Raw genomic sequence first — 25,328 nt, forward strand, 5'->3', positions numbered from 1 at the left:
TTTCCTCTAAAATAAATTGATGAATCACTGGAGGATTGCTGTATATTTCATCACCTAAGTGACAGACAGTTGCAAATCTATCTGGGGTTGAATGGAGACAGGTGTATTCTAAAAGGTAGAGGATTTCTTAGCCCATTGTCATTGTCCCAATCCTATGTTTGAGGAAGGAAAGAGTCCTATGGCATGCCCTAGCCTGAGAGCTGGAGGCCTTTTTTCTGCCTAAATATGCATGGGATTGTGCCTTATTGTGGCATAAAGGCCTTTATCTCACAAAAAGCTGCTTGCCCAATCTCCAGTCATGAATAGAAGAGCTCCCAGGTAATCAAGCAGAGGAGACTGGAAGAAGGCTGGCCCTTCCTTTATGCCCCCCCCCCTTTTCTGGTTTACTGTTGGTGAGCCACAAATTAATAGTGTAGATAAGTCTGGGTGGACAGGCTAGTACTGTTTCATTTTTTTTGGTTTTTTGAGAACTAGTAACTTGTTTTGAATAGAAAGAACAAAGTCTTGTAGCACTTTAAAGACAAACAAATTTATTCTGGCATAAGCTTTTGTGGACACTGTCCACTTCATCAATTTATCTGAATAGATTTGCAAGGCTGCTCTGTATACATGTGGGTTGATGTACAGGGGAGAAACCCCTGGCTACATTCAGACGCAAAGCTCAACCACAGTTTAGCATTACGTGTATGGGCAGCCTCAGGCTCATGTGTTCCCTTCAACCCTTGTGTGATGTGACTAGAAGCTTCCAATCCTGGTTTTAAGCAAACTGTAGTTGCTTAAAACTGGGGGTTTGCTCACAGGCCAGGTCTGCAATCTTGATTTGCAGGCAAACTATAGCCCTAGAGCCTGTTTCCATGGTGGGAGCCCTACATATGTACAGCCCCTTCAGATTGATCTTGAACATGCCAGGGGTCATAGCTGGCACACACATCGCTGTCTAGAGGGTAGGGCCAACCAGTGTATTCTTGCTGATCTCTTCATGTGCTTCGTACCTATAAGTAAAGAATAGGACTCATGGTTTGCAGCAAATATAGTCTGGAAGCTTCTAACCATGGCATCTGATGACGGCAGGAGGGAGTGCATGAGCTTGAGCTTCATGGTTACACATGCTTGTAATGCTAAATCATGGTTTAGTACAGCCTTGTATTTAACAACTCACTTGGTCACCATAGGTGATCAGGAATATCATGCAGGTGAGTGTGTAAGGTTTCATGCAGGTGAAAAAGTGGGCTGGTGGAGGAGGGACAGATCTCTCCTCCAGTTTGCTTGGTTTCTGTGTTGGCTGCAGGGGAAGGGAAGCCTGTTCCTCCTCCACAATTCTCTTTGCCCTCTACCAAATTATTTTACTGGCCTCCTACTGGCTAATAGCCTGTATATCCATGCTGGCTGTATAGGAAGGGGCTTTCCCTCCTGTGCAGCCAGCATGGAAATACAGGCTGCTAGCCTCTGAACAGGCTAGTTAAAAAAAAAAAAAGGCAGACTTTTGTGGGTTTATACACTAGGCTGGCCTAGGGTGCAATCCTGGCTGGGGCATGCTGGGAGTTGTAGGCCTTTTCTCTGTCTAAACATGCATAGGATTGCTCCGTTGGTGTCTGAACTGCCTCCATGTGTCTGAACGTTCTCAGGTCAGTTCTTGGATCTGATGAAGCTGCCTCTTAAAATACTGCAGTTTTCAGCCACCTTTCTATCCATAAGGTACCCAAGGCAGCATAGAGTGCGAGGCATGAATAAACGCATAGGTTGAACTAAAGCACTTCCAGCATTAAAAAAGGCAGTGCAATCAGTCACTCAGTCAATCAACCAACCAAATAGTTAAAACAGCAGCAACCCCTTTTTAAGATGGTCAGCCTTCATTCCCACAGTACATGCCTGCCACGAACTAGGAAGGTTTTCTGATACAAAAAGATCTACACTAGACAGCAAGGCGACTTATGATTTAAAAAAAAAAAATCGCAAGTAATACGATAAAAATGCAAAGTACATTTAAAAACAGCGGAACAGATAAAAAAAGATCAGCAGCTAAAACAAACCCATAAATAATATTTTCCCAACCTCCCATATTAATAGTTAAATGTTTTAAAAAGGAATTCACGGTGCAATCTGATATGTAAGCCCTATCGATCTCAATAGAGCTTACTCCCAGGTAAGAGGGTATAGGATTGTAGCCTTAAAAAGGTCTTCACCTGCTGTCTGAAAGTGATTAAATTTGGCCCCAGGTGAGTGTCTTTGGAGAGGGCATTCCAAAGAGGCTATAGCTGCGAAAGCCATTTCCCTGGTCACCACCCACCTGATCCGCTGATGGTGGAGGATCTTGAAAAATGGCTATAGATGATTATCTTACGAATAAGGCGTGGGTGTGGGAGAAGGCAGTCCTTTAGATCTCTGGGTTGCGAGCCATATAGGGCTTTAAAGGTTAAGGTGACATAAATTGCACTACGTGCAGGGTTTCTGATCATATTCCCTGGTATTTGGAATCTGTGGCCCTCCAGATGTCGTTGAGCCACAATTCCTGTCATCCCAGACCATTGGCCAAGCTGTCTGGGACAGATGGGAGTTGGAGTCCAGTGACATCTGGAGAGTCACAGGTTGCCCACCCTTGCACTGTATGATATCTTTACCTCAAGTACTGGCCTTTTGTCCCTAACTATATTGCTGTTCTTTGCTTCCAGGTCCCCCTGTCTCCTCACCATGTCCACCCTGTATCTTTACCCGCACCCTGACAACTTCCAGAACCTCCGTGTGCTTGTCGCAGCCCGCTATGGCCGAGAGGAGCCCAAGGTGGTCGGCCTGCCTCCTGACATAGAGATGGGGAACTCTTCCTTCTCCCTGCCCAAGCTCCCGGCTCTGGAAAGCCAGACGGGCATTTATGTGTCTGGCCCTGCAGCCGTTTCTTACCTGCTGTCCCCGGAGGCTATGAGAGGGCAAGGCCCCAAAGCAGGCACCCTGGTGCAGCAGTGGATCAGTTATGCCGACTTGGAAATCGCTCCTGCGGCCTGTGCAGCAGCCTTCTCTGTGCTGGGGATCTCCAAGCAAAGTAAACAGGTGAAGTGCAGGGGGCATGGGCCATGTTGGAGGCATGTACTGCAGCCGGTACACAGTGCAGTGGTTCATGGGGTAAGAACCACTGTACTGTGTACAGAAAGCACCTTGTTCAAATTGGAAAATGAGGGAAGGTGCCAATGCAGAGAAAAAATGGAGGGAAACTCAAGGTGCACTAAATGTCCTTCATCTGGCCCAGCACTTAAAAACAACAACAAATCTTCAGGGGCACACTCAAACACAGCTCTCAACATTATTATTTTGCAAATTATTTATAGGGAGAGCAATTTTGTGGTCCCTAGACAGCATCTGGGGGGCCGTAGGATTTTTTGGATTCCTGGATCCAAGGCTGGAGACAGAGCTCCAGCCCACGAGTTCGCAAATGTGAACTCGGAGAGGAGGGAAAGGGGGCGGTTCTGTGGGCAGGGAGGGGAGGAGACCAGGGTGGCTGGCTTACGAGGAATCCTGTGGCCACCCCAGCTTCCTCCCTTCCAGCTCCCCAGCGCCCCCAAATTGCCTGTCTAGTGAATATGCAGGGCGAGAAGAATGCGGAGGTGCTGATCACCTCTAAATTGTTCCCGCTGTCATAGGATTCCCATCAGCCTTTGAGTTCTGAGGGTGACGGGAATCCCAATAGGAATGAGGCCTAAAATGATGTTGGGTCAAATAAACTGTTTTGTGCAGCTTGAGGTTCCCTTCCCCTTTTCCTCTCCAGTCTGACCTGAGCCACAGACTTAACATTCAAAGTCCTTAATGACTTGGGGCCAGGTTACCTGAAGCATTGCCTCCTCCCATATGGTCCTGCCTAGACCCTAAGATCATCCTCAGCGGTTCTCCGTGAGCCCTTGCCAAAGGAAGTGAGGTGGGTAGCTATCAGGAAGAGGGCCTTTTCTGCTGTGGCACCCCGGCTGTGGAATGAGCTCCCTAGAGGGGTTCGCCTGGCACCTTAGTTGTACTCCTTCTGGCGCCAGGTGAAGACCTTTTTATTCTCCCAGTATTTTAGCATTTTAACTTCCTAGTCTTTTAGCTTTGGTGTTTTAAATCTGTATTTTAAACCTCTGCATTGCTGCTAGGTTTTATTCCGGTTGTACCGTTATATTGTAGTTTTAAGCTTCCATATTTTATATCATTTTATGCTGCACTTTGGCTTTAATTTTTGTGAACCACCCAGAGAGCTTCAGATATTGGGTGGTATAGAAATAAATACATACATACATACATACATACATACTGGGCAGCCTTAGGCAGAAAAAGGCTGTCATTTTCCTTTAAAATAAGGCGCATGGGAAGAACATGCCTGGTTGGTAAGTGGAATTGTGCTCCCGGAAGCGTGATTTTGCTTCCCAGCAAGGTATGCTCTTTCTACATGCTTTGTTTTAAAAGAAAATTGTCACTTTTTTGCTGCCATGCCCCTGAATTTCAGCAGCAAAATTGGAGGTGTCACAGCAGCAGGGACGGCTGCGGTGAAAGCAGAGATGTTAAAAAAAACAGCAGAGCAAAATAAACGTTATGCTGGATAACACTTTAAAATACTGTTATGAATATAATATGTTGATGGTGGTGGGAGAAACCTTCGTGCCACCCTTGGAGGAAGAGCGGAATAATAATATAAGGAAATAATCAGAAACGCCCAGTACTTAATCATCTATGCCAGAGCGGGCTGTGTTCTGTGCATGGTATATGAGTCCTGTCGCATACTCTCCTCCTGTCCAGGTGACGGATCGTGCTGCGGCAGAACTCCAGCAGCTCCTTGGGGTGCTGGACGGGCACTTGAAGCTACGAACGTACCTGGTGGGGGAGGCCATGACGCTGGCTGACGTGACGGTGGCTTGTTCTCTGCTGTTGCCTTATAAATATGTGAGTCTCTCTGAAATCCCACCCAACCCCACACACACGGACCTAATTTTAATAGGAAACTTCGTAACTGTTTCTGGTCTGTTTTTCTTAAGAGGTGCTTCACAACTTACAGGAATTGGCAGGTACTGAGAAGGGCCGGGGGTGGGGGGAGTGTAACATTTGCAACAGCAATTAGGTTTATCACATTTTATGCTTAAGGAAATAAAATAAAAGTATCCAGTACACATCATACCAATGCAGTAACAATTCTGAACTTAATTATTTCCTCTGGGACTTGGATCATATATTTAAAATACAATGAGTTTTACCCTAAGACGATCATGTAGAGAAATTAGGAAATATATGGGTTGGATCGACAGTTTGTTTCCACCAGTGCTAGCATCCCGTGAGCAGAGTTCTGCTCAGACCGCTCCTGCCTATGGAAAACGGTGGGCAGAGGTGATTCTTGCTGTTTTCCCCCTTGCCCTGCAGCCCCTCGTGCTACCTCCCACACTGTTCTGGAGGGTCCCCCAATCCTCTGGAGCAGATTTCATTGGAGTCTGCAGTGGGAAGGGGGATCTGATGAAACTTGCCTCTCCCCCATTCTGCCAATGGGATTCCTCCATTGGATCAGAAGCCTTCTGTGGCTGGAAGGAGCTTTTCTGCTTGCAGGAGGCAAATTCTGGATCTGCCCCAATATATCTAAGAGTATAGTCCAAAGACTGTGATAATGTGACTTCAGCTGTGGGCATGCAGTTGCAGTATTTGCAGTGCAAATGCTCTCTGCATTTACTCAGAAGTAAGGGCCATGGACTTCACTTGGACCTGCTCCCAAGTAAGTGTGTCTATGATCGAAACCTTAGGCAAAATGAGCCACAGCATCAGTCAATATCAAAGTTTTGAAAAGGCAGCTATAACTCAGGCTTCTCGCTATACAAAATGCATTTGGCATCTGGATATCCACAGATTGAGTTTGTATTTTCACTCTGTTATTCATCTGCTTAAGAAACTTGAAGATTTGCACAAATGGAAACACTGATAGTCTGCTCATTCACATTTTAGCCTGAATTTCTTTCTTAACTGAAATGCTACTTTAAAGGAAGTATTTGAGGTTTTAATTTTGTTGTAATTGTTCGTTCTGCTCATTTTGTAAGTTAGCTTTAGGATCAAGTTTCTATAAAAAGGCAGTGAATACATCTATGTATGCCAGTTCCCAGCTGTCTCTCACAGTCCTGACTTGGATTCCTGCTTTGAGCAGGGGGTTGGACTCGATGGTCTTGTAGGCCCCTTCCAACCCTACTAGTCTGCGATTTTATGATTCTATGACCAAGGAACAGGTTGGGGCAATGTAGATAGGAACAGGCTTGATTCTCTATGGCTTCTGCAAACTTGTATGAGATAAGAATAAGAATCAATGGGCTGCAGTCAGCAAGGCCAAACCTGTCCCCTGATTCCATACACTGGGAGGTCCATCAGGAACACCAGTGGAACACCAGGAAAGGATGTAATAGGTGCATGTGTGCTCTGATCGCACCTCCTCTTGTTCCTGCAAGTTGTGCGCGCTGTCTCTCAATTTCTGCCTCCGCCCCGTCATATTGATGCGTATTTTGCTGATAAGAATAATAAGGTCAGGTTTCTTAATGCTGTGTGCACGTTTGCAACTGCAGGCCAATTTCTGTTAGTTTTAGATGCAGACTTGCACTGCTTACTGGCATTAGAAAACAGGAGGGATCAAATGGCAGCAATAACAAGAAAAATCCCTGGAAAATTATTCTCAATGCTATTCTTCATAGTCATAAAAGTATTTCCTGGACCAGTGCTTCCCAAAATCCATCCCCCCTCCCCAATCAAACCTGTTTATAATGGTATCTCCCTTTTATTCTTCATAGTCATAAAAGTATTTCCTGGACCAGTGCTTTCCACAATCCATTCCCCTCTACCCCCCCACCCCCATCAGCCCTATTTATAATGGTATCTGCCTTTTATTCTTCATAGTCATAAAGAAATTTGCTGGACCACTGTCTCCCAAATTCTATTTCCCCCCTTGTTTTTGTTGTTCAGTTGTTAAGTCGTGTCCGACTCTTTGTGACCCCATGGACCATAGCACGCCAGGCCTTCCTGTCCTCCGCTCTCTCCCAGAGTGTGCTCAAGTTCATATTCATTGCATTGGTGATGCTATCTAGCCATCTCATCCTCTGCCGTCCCCTTCTCCTTTTGCCTTCAGTCTTTTCCAGCATCAGGGTCTTTTCCAGGGAGTTTTCTCTTCGCATTAGGTGGCCAAAATATTTGAGCTTCAGCTTCAGTATCTGTCCCTCCAATGAACAGTCAGGGTTGATTTCTTTTAGGACTGACTAATTTGACCTCCTTGCAGTCCAGGGGACTCGTAAGAGTCTTCTCCAGCACCACAGTTCGAAAGCATCAGTTCTTCGGCGCTCAGCCTTCCTTATAGTCCAGCTCTCACAGCCATACATTACTCCTGGGAAAACCATAGCTTTGATTATATGGACCTTTGTCGGCAAGGTGATGTCTCTACTTCTTACTATGCTGTCTAGGTTTGCCATAGCTTTCCTCCCAAGGAGCAAGCGTCTTTTAATTTCATGGCTACAGTCACCGTCTGCGCTGATCTTGGAGCCCAAGAAAATAAAATCTGTCACTGCTTCCATTTCTTCCCCTTCTATATGCCAGGAAGTGATGGGGCCAGATGCCATGATTTTAGTGTTTTTAATGTTGAGTTTCAGACCAGCTTTTGCACTCTCCACTTTCACCCTCAACAAGAGGCTCTTTAGATCCTCTTCGCTTTCTGCCATTAGGGTGGTGTCATCTGCGTATCTGAGGTTGTTGATAATTCTCCCAGCAATCTTAATTCCGACCTGTGATTCATCCAACCCGGCGTTTCTCATGATGTACTCTGCGTATAAGTTAAATAAGCAGGGCGACAATATGCAGCCTTGTCGTACTCCTTTCCCAATTTTGAACCAATCGGTTGTTCCATGTCTGGTTCTTACTGTTGCTTCTTGACCCTCGTACAGGTTTCTCAGGAGACAGATAAGGTGGTCTGGTACTCCCATCACTTTAAGAATTTGCCACAGTTTGTTGTGATCCACACAATCAAAGGCTTTAGCGTAGTCAATGAAGCAGAAATAGACGTTTTTCTGGAATTCTCTTGCTTTCTCCATGATCCAGCAAATGTTGGTGATTTGATCTCTAGTTCTTCTGCCTCTTCGAAACCCAGCTTGTACTTCCGGTAGTTCTCAGTTCACATACTGCTGAAGCCTAGCTTGTAGGATTTTGAGCATCACCTTGCTGGCATGTGAAATGAGCGCAATTGTGCGGTAGTTTGAACACTCTTTGGCATTGCCCTTCTTTGGAATTGGAATGTAAACTGACCTTTTCCAGTCTTGTGGCCACTGCTGAGTGTTCCAAATTTGTTGGCATATTGAGCGCAGCACTTTAACAGCATCATCTTTTAGGATTTTAAATAGCTCAGTTGGAATACTGTAATCTCCGCTAGCTTTGTTGTTAGTAATGCTTGCTAAGGCCCACTTGACTTCACTCTCGAGGGTGTCCGCACTCTCATGGCTATCAGAGACATTCAGATCTTTACTGCATCATTCTTCTGTGTATTCTTTCCACCTCTTCTTAATCTTATCTGCTTCTGTTAGGTCCCTGCCTTCTTTGTCCTTTATCATGCCTGTCTTTGCACAAAACGTTCCCTTGATATCTCCGATTTTCTCGAAGAGATCTCTACTCTTTCCAGTTCTGTTGTTTTCCTCGATTTCTTTGCATTGTTCATTTAAGAAGGCCTTCTTGGCTCTCCTTGCTATTCTCTGGAACTCTGCATTCAGTTGGATATATCTTCCCCTTTCTCCCTTGCTTTTCACTTCCATTCTTTGCTCAGCTACTTGTAAAGCCTCATCAGACAGCCACTTTGCTTTCTTGCATTTCTTTTTCTTTGGGATGGATTGAGTTGCCGCCTCCTGAATGGACCTCTGTCCATGGTTCCTCAGGCGCTCTGTCTATCAGGTCTAATCCCTGAAATCTATTCCTCACCTCCACTGTATATTTATAAGGGATATGATTTAGGTCATACCTGAATGGTTTAGTGGTTTTCCCTACGTTCTTCAATTTAAGCCGAAATGTTGCAAGAAGCAGCTCATGATCTGAGCCACAGTCAGCTCCAGGTCTTGTTTTTACTGACTGTATAGAGCTTCTCCATCTTTGGCTGCAAAGGACAGAATCAATCTGATTTCGATATTGACCATCTGGTGATGTCCATGTGTAGAGTCGCCTCTTGTGCTGTTGGAAAAGAGTGTTTGCTATGATCAGCGTGTTCTCTTGGCAAAATTCTATTAGCCTTTGTCCTGCTTCATTTTGTACCCCAAGCCCATGCTTGGTGATTTCTTAACTTCCTACTTTAGCATTCCAATCCCCTATGATGAAGAGGACATCTTTTTTTGGTGTTAGTTGTAGAAGGTGTTGTAGGTCTTCATAGAACCGGTCAGCCTCAGCTTCTCCGGCATCAGTGGTTGGGGCATAGACTTGAATTACTGTGATGTTGCATGGTTTGCCTTGGATTCGTACTGAGATCATTCTATCGTTTTTGAGATTGTACCCCAGTACTGCTTTTCCCACCCTTTTGTTGACTATGAGTGCTACTCCATTTCTTCTAAGGGATTCTTGCCCACAATAGTAGATATGATGGTCACCTGAATTAAATTCGCCCATGCTTGTCCATTTTAGTTCACTGATTCCGAAGATGTCGATGTTCAGTCTTGCCATCTCATGCTTGACCACCTCCAGCTTCCCTTGATTCATTGATCTTACATTCCAGGTTCCTAAACAATATTGTTCTTTACAGCATTGGATTTTCTTTTCACCACCAGACACATCCACAGCTGAGTGTCCTTTTGGCTTTGGCCCAGTCGCTTCACTCTTTCTGGTGCTACTTGAAATTTCCCTCTGCTCTTCCCCAGTAGTATACTGGACACCTTCCGACCTGAGGGGCTCATCTTCTGGCGTCATATCTTTTAGCCTTGTGATACGTTCCATGGGGTTTTCTTGGCAGGAATACTGGGGTGGATTGCCATTTCCTTCTCCAGTGGACCACATTTTGTCAGAACTCTCTGCCATGATCTGTCTGTCTTGGGTGGCCCTGCACGGCATAGCTTATGGCTTCACTGAGTTATGCAAGCCCCTTCGCCACAACAAGGCAGTGATCCATGAAGGGGATTTCCCCCCTAGATCAGACCTATTTATAATGGTATCTCTCTATCTAACAGGTCTCCTCATCCCTAATTGTTAACACCATCCCCCCATCCTGATCTTTCCCCTAGGTCCTAGACCAAGCTCTTCGCACTTCTTATGCTAACGTTACCCGTTGGTTCCTGACCTGCATTAATCAGCCAGAATTCCAAGCTGTTCTGGGTCCGGTGAAGCTGTGTGAGCAGGTGCCTGGAGAGGGTACCCCAAAATTGGATCTCAAAGGTAAGATGCTGCTACTCCTATCTTTGTCCCCAAATCCTCATGAACTGGCTGAGGACAAAGAAACTTCAGTAAGGAATAGCGCAGCTGTCTTGAATCTGTTAATTGTTTCAGCCTCCCCAACCTGGTGCCATCCAGATGTCTTGGACCACATCTCCCTGAGTAACAATGGGAGTTGTAGTCCCATGCATTTGGAGGGCCCCAGGTTGGGGGAGGCTGATATGGATACAAGCAGTCACAAACATTTGGGGGCGGGGAGATGTTGAGTCTAATGCAAGGATGCTTAACCTCTGACCTGCAGGCCTAACCCTGACCCACGGACTTAATCTGGCTTGTGGAGATTCCACATCTGGCCTGCAGAGCATCCTTGGGTTTCTCCAGTGGGTTGGGCTCCAAGCCTCATCCCTGGAGGAACACCCCCGGAGGAATCCTCACTGTTACCTCCAATTGGCAGCAAGGGACTTGGCCAGTGTTGGGAGGAGTTGTCACTCTTCCCAGTGCCAGACTAGGGATGGGCGGATTCCCTACCTGCCAGTCCGTGGGGAATCCGGCCGCAGGGGGGAGGCGATCCGTTCCTCCCCCCGGAATCCTCTTCGGCCGGCTCTGCTCTGTGGCGATTCCGCGGAGCCGCTGGCCAGCTCTGAAACACCAGCGATACGGCTGCCATGCCGTATCACTGGCTGAAGGGGACTTGACTGACTGCGGATGCAAATGTCGTCTAGGACACCATTTGCGGCCGTAAAGGTCTTAGTTTAAGCTAAATGCAGCCATTTATGGCTGCATTTACCTTAAACTTAAGGCCTCTATGGCCACAAATGGCATCCTGGACGCCATTTGCATCCGCAGTCATTCCCATTCAGCCAACGATACGGCATGGCGGCTGTATCACTGGCAATCCGGAGCCAGAGGATCTGGCCGTGGAGGATTCCGTGGGCAGGCAGAGGTAAGTGTTCTGTTCTGCCACAGACTCCGGGGGGCTGGATTCTTTAGAATCGGGCCTCATTGGCCAGGCAAGCCCTTTTGTGTGGTGTGCAGCGCCCTCCTGTGGACGGAGTGTGCTGCCCAAAGTCAGGGAGTTGGCTGGTGCTGTGAGGAGCAATTCCTTTTCTCAGGACTAGGTAAGTCCTTTTGCATGGTGAGCACCGCCCAAAGCCAGGGATGTCAGTGGGTCAAGTGAATCTCCTTTCTGTCCAGCCATGAAAGGCCTTGCCTGGTGGTGATGAAACAAGGTCTGTTAACTGCATGGGCTCATTGCTCTTTGGCCTTTCCCTAAAGAACCGGTGGTATGTCCTGAGGCAGAGTTGCCAGAGCCACCACCCAAAAGTGCATCCCAGCTGAAAAAAGAGGCCAAGAAGAAAGAAAAACTGGAGAAGTTTCAGCAGAAGAAGGAAAAGAGCCAGCAGCAGCAACAGGTGGAGGTAAGGGTTCTAGAGTGAGATCAGATTGAAATATTCCAGAAAAAACCAAGGTAGAACTGTTCTGCTTTGGGATGTGTATGGGAGAGGGGAGTTGCATTTTTCAATGCTCCCCATCCTAGCAAAAACTCACTTTACAAGCTGGCGCCTGAGTGTTCTTTTTTTATCCTTCTTCCCTCCCCGTCCCCCTTTTTCTTCTGTGTCATGACTTTTAGATGTTAAGCTTGAGGGTAGAGTCTTACTGCTGATATTATAAGCCGCTCTAGGAAACCTTCTGGTTAAAGAGTGGAGTAAAACACTGCTTTAAATAAATACATAATCAATTAAAGGCAAACATACTTATTATGGCATAAGCGTTGGTGGACTAGAGTCCACTTCATCAGATACATGAAATATAAATGGCTTTGTCAGTGGCGTTCCTTTTTTATTTGTTTTCTCTGGATCTGGCTTGCTTTTGTCCTTTATGGATTCTTTTAAATTGTGGTTTCATTCTAATCTAATTTTAGATTAGAGCATTAATTTTAAGAACATTCTAATCTAATGTATTCTAATCTAATTTTATTATTGTAAACTGTTTTCGGAACTATTTTCGCTGAAAAGGCCAGCAATGGAAGATATAAATGCGATAATTAATAAGTAAGGGTGCAGTCTTCCACATGTTTAGATAGAAAAAATTACTAGAACTCCCAGCATGCCCTAGCCAGCCATGCTGGCTGCGGGATTCTGGGAGCTGTTGGACTTTTTTCCCATCTAAACATTCATAGGATTGCGTCTTAGTTGGGTGAGACTTAAAATAGTAGACAAATCTGAGTTCAGGAAAATAGTGAAAAAGTTGGGGAAATGATCATAGTGTCACGTTCCTTCGTCCTCTCCCTCCACAATCAACACGCTCCAGGAAACAAGTCTTTGAGCTACACTTCTTTATTAGTTAACCACTAGCTTCTTTACAAATGCAGATTCCAGGAAACTCTCAGACTACAATGAAACAGCTAATCCACACATCTACGAATATCAGTAGAGGAGACAAAGTGGAAGTTAAAGAAGTTGCCCGCAGTCTGGGCAAGAACTTCTCGGCCAGACTAGCTTCGCAGGGATGCCCCTCCCGTAACGTGGCTCCCTCCTATGTTGGCTTTCACAAGTGGCCAACCTGGCGGAGCGTCTGAACCCAGCCTCTAACTTCTCCCGCTTCGCTCTGTGACGGACTCTAGCATCCCTCAAGTCATGCCCCTTGCTCTCCTCCTCCTCTGAAACCTGAGTTCTCATGGTGGCAGAAGGGGGGAGCCTTCAGACTGGGCCATCTGTGTGTCAAAGTCTTGGGAAGAAAGCCTTTCTGTATCTGAGTTCACTAGGGAGGGTGCCTCTCCCTGTTCTGACTGTTCCCATTCTGAATCTGAATCTGAGCTGCCAGACATCTCCACATGCTCAGATTCATTCCTGACACATACTTACTGCCTTTCTCTGCATATCCTGATTCTTTGCAGAAGAAGCCAAAAGCTGAGAAGAAAGAGAAGAAAGATCTTGGAGTGATAACCTACAACATCCAAACCAAGCCGGGGGAGAAAAAAGGTATCACTATGGGTGACAGGGAAGTGGGGAGGAGGCAGCTGGGAAGAACTGCAGCTCTTTGCCCACCATGTGCTAAGTTATCCTATACAACAGGGGAGCAGAACCGCTGGCCCTGGGGCCAAATTTGGCCCTCCTGAGGTTCCAATCCAGTTCTCCAGGGTTCCCCGGGGGCCACGCCCTTTCCTCTGGCCACTCCTCCTCTTCCCTCAACCACTCATTGCTTGGCGGCTTCCCGGTTTTTGTGCAGTTTTCCTCCCATTTTAAAAGGTTGAAATGCCTCTCCTAAGGCTCAGTGACTGGCAGTCAGAGCTTTAAGCTGCCATGTGCAGAAATTTTGGGGATTGGGCCCCCGCCCCAACCTCCTGTTGGGTAGCTGATGAACACATGTAGTGTGATATCTTGCAAATGGTGGGGTTTGTTTACTTGATTCTTTCTTCCATTTTTCACCTCTACAATCCAGAGTGGATGGTGTTGGAGAGCGGGCTGTGCCAGCAGGCTGCTCCTCCTATCTCCACTCACCGTCTTTCCGCTTTCTCCTTCTTTGCAGATGTGACCGGCTCAATGCCTGACTCCTACAGCCCTCAGTATGTTGAAGCTGCCTGGTACCCGTGGTGGGAGAAACAGGGGTTTTTCAAACCAGAGTATGGGGTGAGTGTGGGCCTGGGGTTACTGTGAGTTGGGATCTCCCTACCAGAACCTGGGTGACTTTGTTAGCAGATCTGTTTGCCCAGGGTGGGTTGGCATTTCTCACCATGTGGGAACAATGAGCTAAGTTGCTTCAAGCTTTTTTTGGTGAACTTTAAAAGTAATTAGAATATTTTGCCTTTATATATAGCCTTTACCTTTATATATAGCCTTCCCCAACCTGCTGCCCTGCAGATGGGTTGAACTGCAGCTCCCATCATTCCCTGCCGGCATGGGACTCCCATCATTCCCACTCCACAGCAAATGCCCTCCTCCCCCTGGGACATGGTGCATAGAATTCAAGGCCATCCAATAAATTAAGGGTGGAATCCTATGCATGTTTAGATGGAAAAAAGCCTTATGACACCCAGCATGCTGGCTGGGGCATGCTGGAGACTGTAGGACTTTCCCCCCATCTAAACATGCAGAGGGTCGCACCTTAAGTAACTTCCAACATGCTGCCCTTCCATGAGATCCAGAATCAGCTGGCTTAAGGCAGATGCCTCACTCTGCCTAATGGCAGGGCCAGCCCTGTGTGTCTGTAATGGTTCAAAAGCAGCAAAAAGGGGATGCAATTGCAGCTTCTCCCACCCTATTCCTTACCCAGTTCCTTTGCCCACAGAGCAACCGCCTCTGTATTCCCCTCCTCCCTTCTGTGCTTCAACAATGGGGCAGAAAGAGCCGGAGCCCCACAGATACGTGCCCGAGGGGTTCCTTCTATTCCACCTTTCTTCACCTTGTCCTGTGAGAAGCCACAGGTGAAGTGAAGAGGGGGTGGAAGAAGGGGAACCAGAAGCGGTAAGCAAGCAGGTGGGTGGGATCGAGGTGGTGTCGGAATCTAGGACTCGTCGGTCCCCGGACTTGTGCTCTGTCTCACCCCCACATCCCCATTACTGCATCTCCTGTAAGCACCTGGGGATAATTGAGCTCCCTGAAGTTCTTGTTCCATGTGGCAGAAGTAAGTTTCGATTGTTGGATGAATTCCCCCTCAGGAGGTCTGGCCTTCCTCATCCCAGCCGCAGACAAGGTTTCTCATGCCTCGCATAAACTGTTTTCTCCCCTTGCCAGCGTTACAGCATCTCAGACTGGAACCCCAAAGGCCTCTTCATGATGTGCATCCCTCCACCCAATGTCACAGGATCTCTCCATCTTGGCCACGCCCTCACCAACGCCATCCAGGACTCCCTGACTCGATGGTGAGGCCTCAGCCTGGACACGCCATTGCCCCTTCTGCCCCATTCCCAGTGCTCTGGTGCATCTTGACTTCGCCACCCCCCCTTGCCATGCCTGTGGTCTGTCCTGATTCCAAGTTAGTCGCCCAGGGCTGTGGTATACGTACCACGATCCCAGGCTCACCCAGAAAACAGAATAGTGTACTGTGTACCGAATCCGCATTCCTGAGAATCACTGCTTCTATTCCAAATAAGCAAATGAACGTTTCTTGCCCTTGCGGTTGCAAAGGTACGCTAGGAGGAGTGCTCAGGGATCAGTGCCCTGCATAGCCCCTGGCCTGCCCCGTGTCTGGCATGGATCACCCCTGAAAGGTGGATTAGAAAAATAAATCAAAACCAAAATCAGAATAAGGTATGCAAAACAGTAAAAACGGCAGGATACGTTTGCTTAATTTGCCCCGTTCACACAGGTTGCCAAATCGAGCTGTTCTTGGTGCAGAGTTTTAAAAATGAAAAGCAGCCTTGGGAGGGCTCCTATTTTGGGCAGAGGAATGACGGGGAAGGGGTGCTTAACCTTTTCCCCTCTGCTTGTTTTTTCCACTGAAACTCCCTCCCCCCCTCCACCAGTATTCATGCTGGGGGGAAAGCAGCTGGGGGTTTGGTTGTTCTGAAACCCCACCAGTGGGAAAAGGGACACGCAGCTCATCCTACTGAAAATCACAGCCTCCTAAAAGTGGTTTTCCATGTGAACAAGACAAAAAAGAACTGGCTGGGGCGTTGTTGCACGCATTTAACAATGAGTGCTACAGATACATGTTTGCAGACATTTAGGACAGCATTGTCTCTCCTTTTAACTCAGGGGTGGGCAACTCTGGAGGTCCAGGGGCCAATTCCACCCCCCTCCCTGGGACCTACTGCAGCTGGTCTGCTGCCTAATTTGCTGTGGGAATTCAGCAGTGCAGCAGCAAAAAAAAGCCCTATTTTTCTTCAAAAACTGCCCTTTTCTGCCGCTGTGCAAGTGAAGCTTGTTTTTTGTGTGTGTGTGTGTGTTTTTAAAGATACAATTGCCCCATTTTTGCGGCTGCACTGCCAATTTCAGCAACAAATTCAGCAGCATTTGGGGTTGGGAGGGGGGGCTGCAAAAAAACCCTCCTGGGCGGGCTGCATGCAGCCCAGCTCAGTTTTAACTGGAGATGCTTGAGATTGAACCCAGGACTTCCTGTGTCTTCATGTTTTTTGTTTCTGTCATTGACCCATGAGCCCTCCCGTTCATCATCGGTGATGTCATGGATGCTGCCCAGTAGCTGCCTGTTACACCCATTCAATCAACCACATTCCAAGGAGAGCTCTCAATCACAAAGACCCAGCTATCTGGGGAAAGAGCTGCATTTTCCCAACAGCAAGGTACTGCAGTTTCAGTGCTGGAAAAGTCTCCCCCAACAGAAGCGCTTCCTCAGAGGGTGACATCAGTGTATTGTATGACAACCACTCACGTTCCACTATCAAGTGATGGTCTGGAGAGCACTCTCACCCCACTGTCTTTCAGGCACCGGATGAAAGGGGAGACCACCCTGTGGAACCCTGGCTGCGACCACGCTGGGATCGCCACGCAAGTGGTGGTGGAAAAGAAGCTTTGGAAGGAGCAAGGGTTGACGCGGCATGACCTCGGCCGCGAGCGGTTCATTGAAACAGTCTGGAAATGGAAACATGAGTGAGTTGTCCCACTGACTCCTTTTCTAGCACCTTGTATGGGTTCGTGTACCTTCTCACACCCTCTGCCGACACGTTGTGGTCAGCATGTTTTCCTGTGTCTCTTTTCTGGCAGGAAGGGTGACCGGATCTACCACCAGCTGAAGAAACTGGGCTCCTCAATGGATTGGGACAGAGCCTGTTTTACTATGGACCCAGTAAGATGTGTAGCAGAGGGGAAGGAGGGTGTATGTGTGTGTTTCAATCTGGTGGGGCGCCTGTATTAACTTTCCCTGACCAGTTCAATGGGATATGGCCATTGTCTTCCAAGGCACTTCCTCCCCTTACAATGAGTCTGTAAGGGAGGACAGTATTTTCATGCCTATGGTACAGATGTCGGGTGGTGGTGTCCGAGCTTCAGAGACTGTGTTTTGACCAAAGTTACCCAGAGGTCACAACTGAGCTGAGAATTTTGTTACCACGAAAGACTGAACTTGGTGTTGGTCAAGAGTGCCCCCGAAGAAGATCTTCATGTGAAATGCATTGGGCCTAATAAAGTACTTCTGTGCACCCAGTCCAGCCTTCTCCAACCTAGCACCCTTCAGATGTGTTGAACTACAACTCCCATCACCCCCAGTCAGGCTGGCTGTACTGGCTGAGGTTGATGGGAGTTGCAGCTCAACACATCTGGTTTAGGAAGGCTACCGTCCACCCCGCTGCACGACTGACTCCCTGGCCGAGGTGCTTGAGGTGGTGTCTGATGTGCATGTGCAGTCCCCTAATTTGTTGGTGTTGGGGGACTTCAACGTACATTCGGGGGCCGTCCTCACAGGGGTATCTCGGGACTTCATGGAGACCATGGCTTCTTGGGAGCTGCACCATATTCCAACTGGGCCCACCCATGTAGCCGGTCATGCACTAGATCTTGTGTTTGTTTCTGGAGAAGCGGGGAGTGATCTGGAAGTCGGGGGTATATCCACCACCCCCTTGTCATGGTCAGATCACTATCTGGTGACGTTGGACTTCTCGGTTCCACAACCCCTCCGCAGGAGTGGCGGACCCATTAAAATGGTCCGCCCCAGGCGTCTTATGGATCCAAATGGATTCCTGAACGTGCTTGGGGATTCTCTGGGGCACGCCAACGGCCACTCGGTCGAGACCCTGGTGGGCTGGCTGGAATGCCGCAATCACTGGGGCATTAGATTGGGTGGCTCTGAAACGCCCTCTCCCCCTGAGCAGGGCTCAGACTGCACCATGGTTCAATCCACAGTTACAGGCTCTGAAACAGGAGGTGAGACGACTAGAGCGCCGGTGGCGGAAGTCTTGCTCTAAAGACTATCAGACACGGGCTAGAGCTGTATCTTCAGCCTATCACGTGGTGGTGAAGGCAGCAAAAAAGGAATATTATGCTGCCTCTATCGCATCTGCAGAGTGCTGTCCCAGGAGGCTGTTCCAAGTGGGCCGGAGCCTGGTCGGTCCACTTGCTCTGGAACCACTGGAGCATTCTAAGGCCTCCTGTGAGGCCTTGCAAGGCACTTTGCAGATAAAATTGATCGGATTAGGAGTGTTATTCCGTGCGCTGTGGATACAGTTAGTGAGCAGGAGGCGGTCTGTGGTACACCGATTTTGTGGGATTGGTTCCAGCTTCTTCCTTCTGATGAAGTAGACAAGGTGCTTTCATCTGTCAGGCCGACCACCTGCTTACTTGATCCTTGCCCATCTTGGCTCATTATGAGCTGCAGAGAGAGGCTGGGTGAGGGGATCAAGGCGGTGGTGAACGCCTCCCTTGAGGAGGGAGTGATGCCATCAGCCCTCAAGGAGGCAGTGATAAGACCGCTTTTAAAAAAGCCCTCCTTGGATCCCCAAGTTCTGAACAACTTTCGCCCAGTCTCGAATCTGCCTTTTTTGAGCAAGGTGATTGAGCGGATGGTGGCGATGCAGTTGAAGGCACACTTGGAAGATGCCGATTATCTAGATCCATTTCAGTCGGGCTTCAGGCCTGGGCATGGGACAGAAACATTCTTGGTCGCCTTGGTGGATGATATGAGGAGGGCTCTGGATAGGGGCGAATGCTCCTTCCTTGTTCTCCTCGACCTCTCAGTGGCTTTTGATACCATTGACCACGGTATCCTCCTGGACCGCCTGGAGGGGTTGGGCATTGGAGACACCGTATTGCGGTGGTTCCGGTCCTTCCTCTCCAGCAGGTACCAGAGGGTAGCACTGGGAGAGGAGGTTTCGAACCCGTGGCCGCTCACTTGTGGGGTGCCACAGGGTTCCATCCTCTCCCCGATGCTATTTAACATCTATGTGAAGCTGCTGGGGGCTATCATCAGGAGGTTTGGGGTGCAGTGTCATCAGTATGCGGATGACATGCAGCTCTACCTCTCGTTCAAATCTTCACCAAGGTTGGCCATAGAATCCCTGTCCAAATGTCTGGAGACGGTGAGTGGCTGGATGGGGAGGAATAAGCTGAAGCTGAACCCTGACAAGACTGGGGTACTTTTGGTGGGAGACAAGAGGAGGTTGGGGGATGTTGACCTGGTGTTGAATGGGGTACGGTTACCCTTGAAAGACCAGGTCCGCAGTTTGGGGGTCATCTTAGACTCCCAGCTGTCCATGGAGGCTCAGGTGTCAGCTGTGAGCCGGACAGCGCTGTACCAACTCCATCTGATACGGTGGCTGCACCCCTACCTTCCCGACCATCTGCTCCCATCGGTAGTACATGCCCTGGTCTCCTCTCGTTTAGACTACTGTAATGCACTCTACGGGGGGTTACCTTTGAAGACGGTTCGGAAGCTGCAGCTGGTACAGAATGCGGCGGCTCGCCTGATTAAAGGCAGCCGCTGGTAAGATCACATCACTCCAGTGCTGAAGGAGCTGCACTGGCTACCAGTTGTTTTCCGGGCCAAATTCAAGGTGTTGGTTTTTACTTTTAAAATCCTATATGGCTCCAGCCCAGCCTATCTCAAGGAGCGCCTCCAGCAACACCAGATAGGCCGCTCAACAAGACCAGCTTCGGATGGCCTTCTCTCTGTCCCATCAGCCAGGACAGCTAGGCTGGTGAGGACGAGGGAGAGGGCCTTCTCTGTGGTGGCCCCCACTCTGTGGAACTCCCTCCCTAGGGAACTCCGCCATGCCCCCTCTTTAATGAGCTTCCGCCATGCATTAAAAACATGGTTGTTTAGGCAGGCATTTGGGGTGGGCTAGGGCAATTTTAGAAATGTGCTGTTTTTAATGTTGAATTTTATTGTGTAAACTGTTTTTATTGTTGTACATCACCCAGAGTTGCTGGGTGACAGGCCAGATGGGCGATTAATAAATAAATGGGTTGAGGAAGGCTGATCCAGTAGATTCTGCTGCTGCTTTTCCACCACTGGTGCCTTTCCACTTTTCCTTTCCTGAGCCGAGAATTGAACCGGGGACTTCTAGCTCATGCTCTGAAGTCCTAAGCAGCCTAGTTGGTAGCCAGGGATTAAGGGCAGGCACTAACAAGCTTCATCCTGACTGAGATGGCCGTGCCAGCAATGTCACCTAAAGGTGAGGTCTTTTACTCCCACATTATACTCTTTGCAGGAGGAAAATATAAATGGCACCTTACGTTACAGTACAAAGGCAATGGTCACGATCATGATGAATGGAAGCCAATTCCCATCGAAATGCATTGAATTTTGATTGCATCCGCTGGAGAGTTTAAGGGGCTAAACAGCAGGGATGGGTGAACCTGTCAAGCTCAATTTTGTAGACGTTCTTGTTTTTCCATCACTGAGCTCATTCTGCCCTGGTTCCGTGCAAGCTATTCTTTTCCTGCACGGAAATTTGTACATATTTTTGTATGCGGATTTTCCAAATACATGTATTTTTGTACACATGTACCTATGCACTACATGCATTTGTGCGTAATTTAGAAATGTGCGCATTTTTCTTTCGTGTGTTTTCTAAATGTCCGCATGGTGTCGAACACACTTTTTGTTTTGTGTTGCGGAATGCATTGCAAGCTTGGAAATGTATGGATTTCTCACTGCAAATTGCATTCAGGCCTGTGTCCGGTTCTGGGAGGTGCAAATTGGGTAATCTCACATGAAAACCTAGCGAAATTCTCACTTGTCCCTATTAAGCAATGTTGCTCAGTTTTCTTGTACTCCCAACAGAAACTCTCTAACGCTGTCCAAGAGGCTTTTATCCAACTGCATGAGGAAGGGGTCATCTATCGAAGCAAGCGCCTGGTCAACTGGTCATGCACCCTCAACTCGGCCATCTCTGACATCGAGGTGACTGGGGTGGAAGAGAACGTAGAAGGGGTGCGAGCCCTGTCTCGTGCCAGTGTTAGGCCAAGAGAGCAGAAATGATAATGAGTCTTGGTATCTCCCTCTTCCTAGGTAGATAAGAAGGAGCTAACAGGCCGGACGCTCCTGCCTGTCCCTGGCTACAAAGAGAAGGTTGAATTTGGGGTGCTGGTCTCCTTTGCGTACAAGACTGAGAGCTCAGGTGAGTAAGGAGACCTGGCCGGCAGTTGGGCATGGATCAGGACCATAAGCCTTCCTCCTTGACTCTCGGTTGGCTGCATTCTGGGGACCAACGGTCTTGGAGAGGAGCAGTAAACCACCGCTTTCCTTCCTAGATGGGGAAGTGGTGGTGGCTACAACCCGTATTGAGACCATGCTGGGGGACACGGCAGTTGCAGTCCATCCCCAGGATCCCCGGTATCAGGTAAGGAATGCTAAGAACAAAGGTGTTGTAGTGCAAGGGTGGGGAACCTGAAGCCCAGGGGACAAATCTGGCCCTCTGGGGTTCCCCACATACCATGACCCTTTTCCCCCAACCACCAGTCGTTTGGTGGTTTCCTGGCTTTTGTGCAGTTTTCCCCCCTATTCTCAAATGTTGAAATGCTTCTCCTATGGCATCGTTCATAAGCTACAATCTCCTGGTATTTTGAGTATTTTTGGCCCAACCTCTTTTTCCTTTGGTTCCACCCACCACTGGAATGCAGCCCCTGAGAACTTCCCCAAAGTTGAATTCTGCCTTTGGGCTGAAAGAGGTTCCCTACCCGTGGTGTACTGTTATGGATTAGACTTTGGAGGAAGAAGATCCACTGTAAGCTCAGTGGCAGAACCAGAGCTTTGGGCTGGCAGGTGCTTTCTCAAATGTTGCTGCTCCCTCGTTCCCAAATGTGGTCAGTGTGCCCAGACTCTTTACGGAGCACTTCCTGTATTTGCCCAAGAATGGGCACATTGGCCTGCTGTTAAAAGCCTCCCCCCTGCTTGTTGGAACAGTGCCAGAAACAAATATCTTGTTTTACCTGCAGGATAAAACAGGACCCTGGCACCTTGGATAGCAGGAGAAATGGCAATGGGATAAGAGGGGAGTTCCGACTAGAGGATAGTTTAAGATAGGAAGTTGTGATCAGGGGTTGAGCAGTCCGAGAGTCAAGTGTTGAGATGGTGGGGGTGCCATCACGGAAGGAAGATTCTTTAAGGATTTGTTGGTGGGGAGGGGCATCCAATAAGCTGGAATGTATTCTAGGTTACCTTTTCAGACTGTTGTTTATCTGGATGATCTGGGGATACTTCAGCAAGTCTCTTCCAATTTCTCTTCTAGCATCTGCATGGCCGGAGCGTCCTGCACCCCTTCACTGGACGGCTCTTGCCTGTTGTATGTGATGACTTTGTAGACATGGAGTTTGGAACTGGTACGTCTGGGGCTAATGGCTGGCAGGCAGGGGGGATGTGCGTCTCTTATCCCCATTTAAAAGTAACAGCTCTGCTGGCTGTAGGTTACCTTCATCTTCTCAAGGGATCGCCTTGAGGGGATTAAGTACAGAGGAACATTCCTGGTGCGTGTTTAGGAGAAAACAGTCACGTAGGAAGGGTCCAAGGTGGGACTGTGGGTGAATCTAAGACAGCCTTCCCCAAGCTGGGGCTCTCCAGATGTGTTGGGACTATAACTCCCAGTATCCCATTGGACATGCTGGCTGGCAATGATGGGAGCTGTAGTCCCTACACATTTGGAGCACACCAGGTTGGGGAAGGCAGATTAGGGGGCTGCAGGAGGCAGTCTCATCAAAGAGCAGAAGAGAAGAGAGAGAGAGTGCGTGCATGAATGACAGTACAGCTTTGGAAGTGTGATAAAACAGGAAGAGCCTGCATAAAATAGGTGTGGATTGGGGATAGAAGTGAGGAGTCCAAGGGGAAAAATGGCTTTGGTGTTAACGGAAAGGTAGGAAAGGCATCTGGCCAGCTTCATATCTTCAGTTGCAATATAGAAGCAAAGGGAGGTGTTGGGGAATAAACCCAAAGACCTTAACCTGGTTTGGACAGCACCCCATGGTGACTCAACCCACAATGAGCCGCAGCACCCCTGGGTACCAGATTGCACATTCAACCCCCACTCAGGGGTTGTCATGTCATGTGAACTTACTAGGTGTGGGCTATGTGAGGGTTAAACAACCCTCGCATAATGGACTGTTCTAGGGTTTAAACCTTGCATAAGGTTCTTTAACCCTGACATAACCCACACTCACTGGGTTTGCAAGACATGACAGCCCCCGACTGGGGATTGGATATGCAAAATGCAGCCACACGTGCCACGGCCTCATCATGGGTTAAATAACCTGGGGTGGGCCATCATGTCATGAGAATCGGCCCCTTGAGTCAGGTACAAAGTGGAGATCCCCTTCTTGGCTTCCTTGGGCTGGCACCTGAATTAAAAGGATCCGCTTCTCCTTCTCTCCCGGCTCTCAGGTGCCGTGAAAATCACGCCGGCCCACGATCAGAATGACTACGAGGTCGGCCTGCGCCATGGGCTCGACTTCCTCACCATCATCGACGAGGATGGCTCTCTGGTCAACGTGCCCCCTCCCTTCTTGGTACTGGCGGGATGAGTGGGGTGGAGCTGGGGGGATCACTTTGTGTCTGATCCCTGTCCATGTCGGTTGGGATAGGCTGAGCCTTAGTTCGAAGTGTCTGGTACGTGAAGGCCCAATCCCAGCGGTGCTAAGGGGCTGGGCTTAGGGAGGTGACCCATGTGCTCCTTCCAGCCTTCCAGTTACCTACTTCTCATCTCCTCCTCCAGGGCATGAAGCGGTTTGATGCCCGCCAAGCAGTGTTGGAAGCTTTGAAGGAAAAGGGGCTCTTTCGGGAGGTGAAGGACAACCCCATGGTGGTACCCATCTGCAGGTGAGGAGCGAGATAACTTTGATTGGGGTGAAAACCCTGCATCCTTAATGGGAGAGCTGTTTTCCAGGGAGGGGGCCGGGAGAGGCCTTTGCCACATGCCAAATAACCACTTCACGGATGTTTGGGCTGCACAACATCAGTGCTGTCTAGCACTAAGGGCTTCACGGTTACAGAGCCACTGTCACGTTCTTTCATCCTCTCCTTTCTCAATCAACACACTTTAGGAAACAGACCTTTAAGCTAATACTGCTTTATTAGTAAACGACCAGCTTTTTTACAAATGCAGATTCTAGGAAACTCTCAGACTGCATCGAACTAGCTAATCTACACATCTAGGAATATCCATAGAGGAGACAAAGTGGAAGTTAGAGAAGTTGCCAGCAGTCTGGGCACGAACTTCACGGCCAGACTAGCTTCGCAGGGATGCCCCTCCCTTAGGGTGGCTCCCTCCTACATTGGCTTTCACGAGTGGCCAACCCGGTTGAGCGTCTGAGCCCTGCCCCTAACTTTTCCCGCTTTGCTTTGCGATGAACTCTAGCATTCCTCAAGTCACGCCCCTTGCTCTTTTCTTCTTTTTCTTCTGAAACTTGAGTTTTCATGGTGGAAGAATGGGGGAGCTGTTCAGGCTGGGCCATCTGTGTGTCAGCGTCTTGGGAAGAAAGTCTCACCGTATCTGTGCTCACTAGGGAGGGTGCCTCCCTCTGTTCTTGCTGTTCCCATTCTGAGTCTAAATCAGAGCTGCCAGACATCTCCACACACTCAGATTCATTCCTGGCAGCCACATGCGTTCCGTCACGTAAAAAATCCAAACAGAAATGTAATGTTGAAGTGTGGAGTCGAACCTTCGTTTTCTCTTTTTGGATTTATCAGCCAGCTATGACTTGCTGTAATCAGGACATGAGCAAAGGAATTGCTGCATGCCAGTGGAGGAAGGAGCATGTGAGCCCAGGCACAGTCCCAGTGGCCAAACCACAGTTTGGTGGTAACATACAAACCCTGGCAGAGGTGACTTGCTCAAGGCCACACTATTAGTTCCTTTCATTCATTTCAGGCATTACTATACCGTCCCTCCTAATATTTCTCCCAGGGTGGTTTACAGCCAAATTAAAAACAAAGCAACCAATACAACAAAACCATTCAAAATCAGTCAATAACATAATTAAATATCAGTTAAAGCAGCAGGAGTGGAAATGTTATTTCCAAAGTTTAAAAGGCAGTATTCAAGTACTTAGAATAAAACCATGAATGGGCCAGGTGGGCCGCAGCCAAGCCTC

The 25,328-nt window shown here is 48.4% G+C and overlaps 1 protein-coding gene across 7 annotated transcripts in view; it reads left to right on the forward strand.

The window, feature by feature from the left end:
* Nucleotides 1–25,328, forward strand: part of VARS1 (valyl-tRNA synthetase 1) — a 47,688-nt gene that overhangs the window by 6,233 nt on the left and 16,127 nt on the right. For all 7 annotated transcript variants that reach the window (XM_084830471.1, XM_084830474.1, XM_084830475.1 and 4 more), the window contains 15 exons: nucleotides 2,670–3,042; nucleotides 4,753–4,896; nucleotides 10,209–10,359; nucleotides 11,632–11,774; nucleotides 13,253–13,337; nucleotides 13,885–13,985; nucleotides 15,090–15,217; nucleotides 16,740–16,904; nucleotides 17,019–17,100; nucleotides 21,031–21,150; nucleotides 21,259–21,367; nucleotides 21,501–21,589; nucleotides 22,478–22,568; nucleotides 23,620–23,744; nucleotides 23,951–24,054. In XM_084830471.1, the coding sequence (XP_084686597.1) occupies nucleotides 2,689–3,042; nucleotides 4,753–4,896; nucleotides 10,209–10,359; nucleotides 11,632–11,774; nucleotides 13,253–13,337; nucleotides 13,885–13,985; nucleotides 15,090–15,217; nucleotides 16,740–16,904; nucleotides 17,019–17,100; nucleotides 21,031–21,150; nucleotides 21,259–21,367; nucleotides 21,501–21,589; nucleotides 22,478–22,568; nucleotides 23,620–23,744; nucleotides 23,951–24,054 (1,991 nt within the window). In that variant the 5' untranslated portion in view covers nucleotides 2,670–2,688. The remainder of the gene's footprint in view (nucleotides 1–2,669; nucleotides 3,043–4,752; nucleotides 4,897–10,208; nucleotides 10,360–11,631; nucleotides 11,775–13,252; nucleotides 13,338–13,884; nucleotides 13,986–15,089; nucleotides 15,218–16,739; nucleotides 16,905–17,018; nucleotides 17,101–21,030; nucleotides 21,151–21,258; nucleotides 21,368–21,500; nucleotides 21,590–22,477; nucleotides 22,569–23,619; nucleotides 23,745–23,950; nucleotides 24,055–25,328) is intronic.

Source organism: Heloderma suspectum, chromosome 2 (genome assembly GCF_057233095.1).
Source record: "Heloderma suspectum isolate Gila_16-S chromosome 2, 16-S_ref, whole genome shotgun sequence".
NCBI classification, from domain to species: domain Eukaryota; kingdom Metazoa; phylum Chordata; class Lepidosauria; order Squamata; family Helodermatidae; genus Heloderma; species Heloderma suspectum.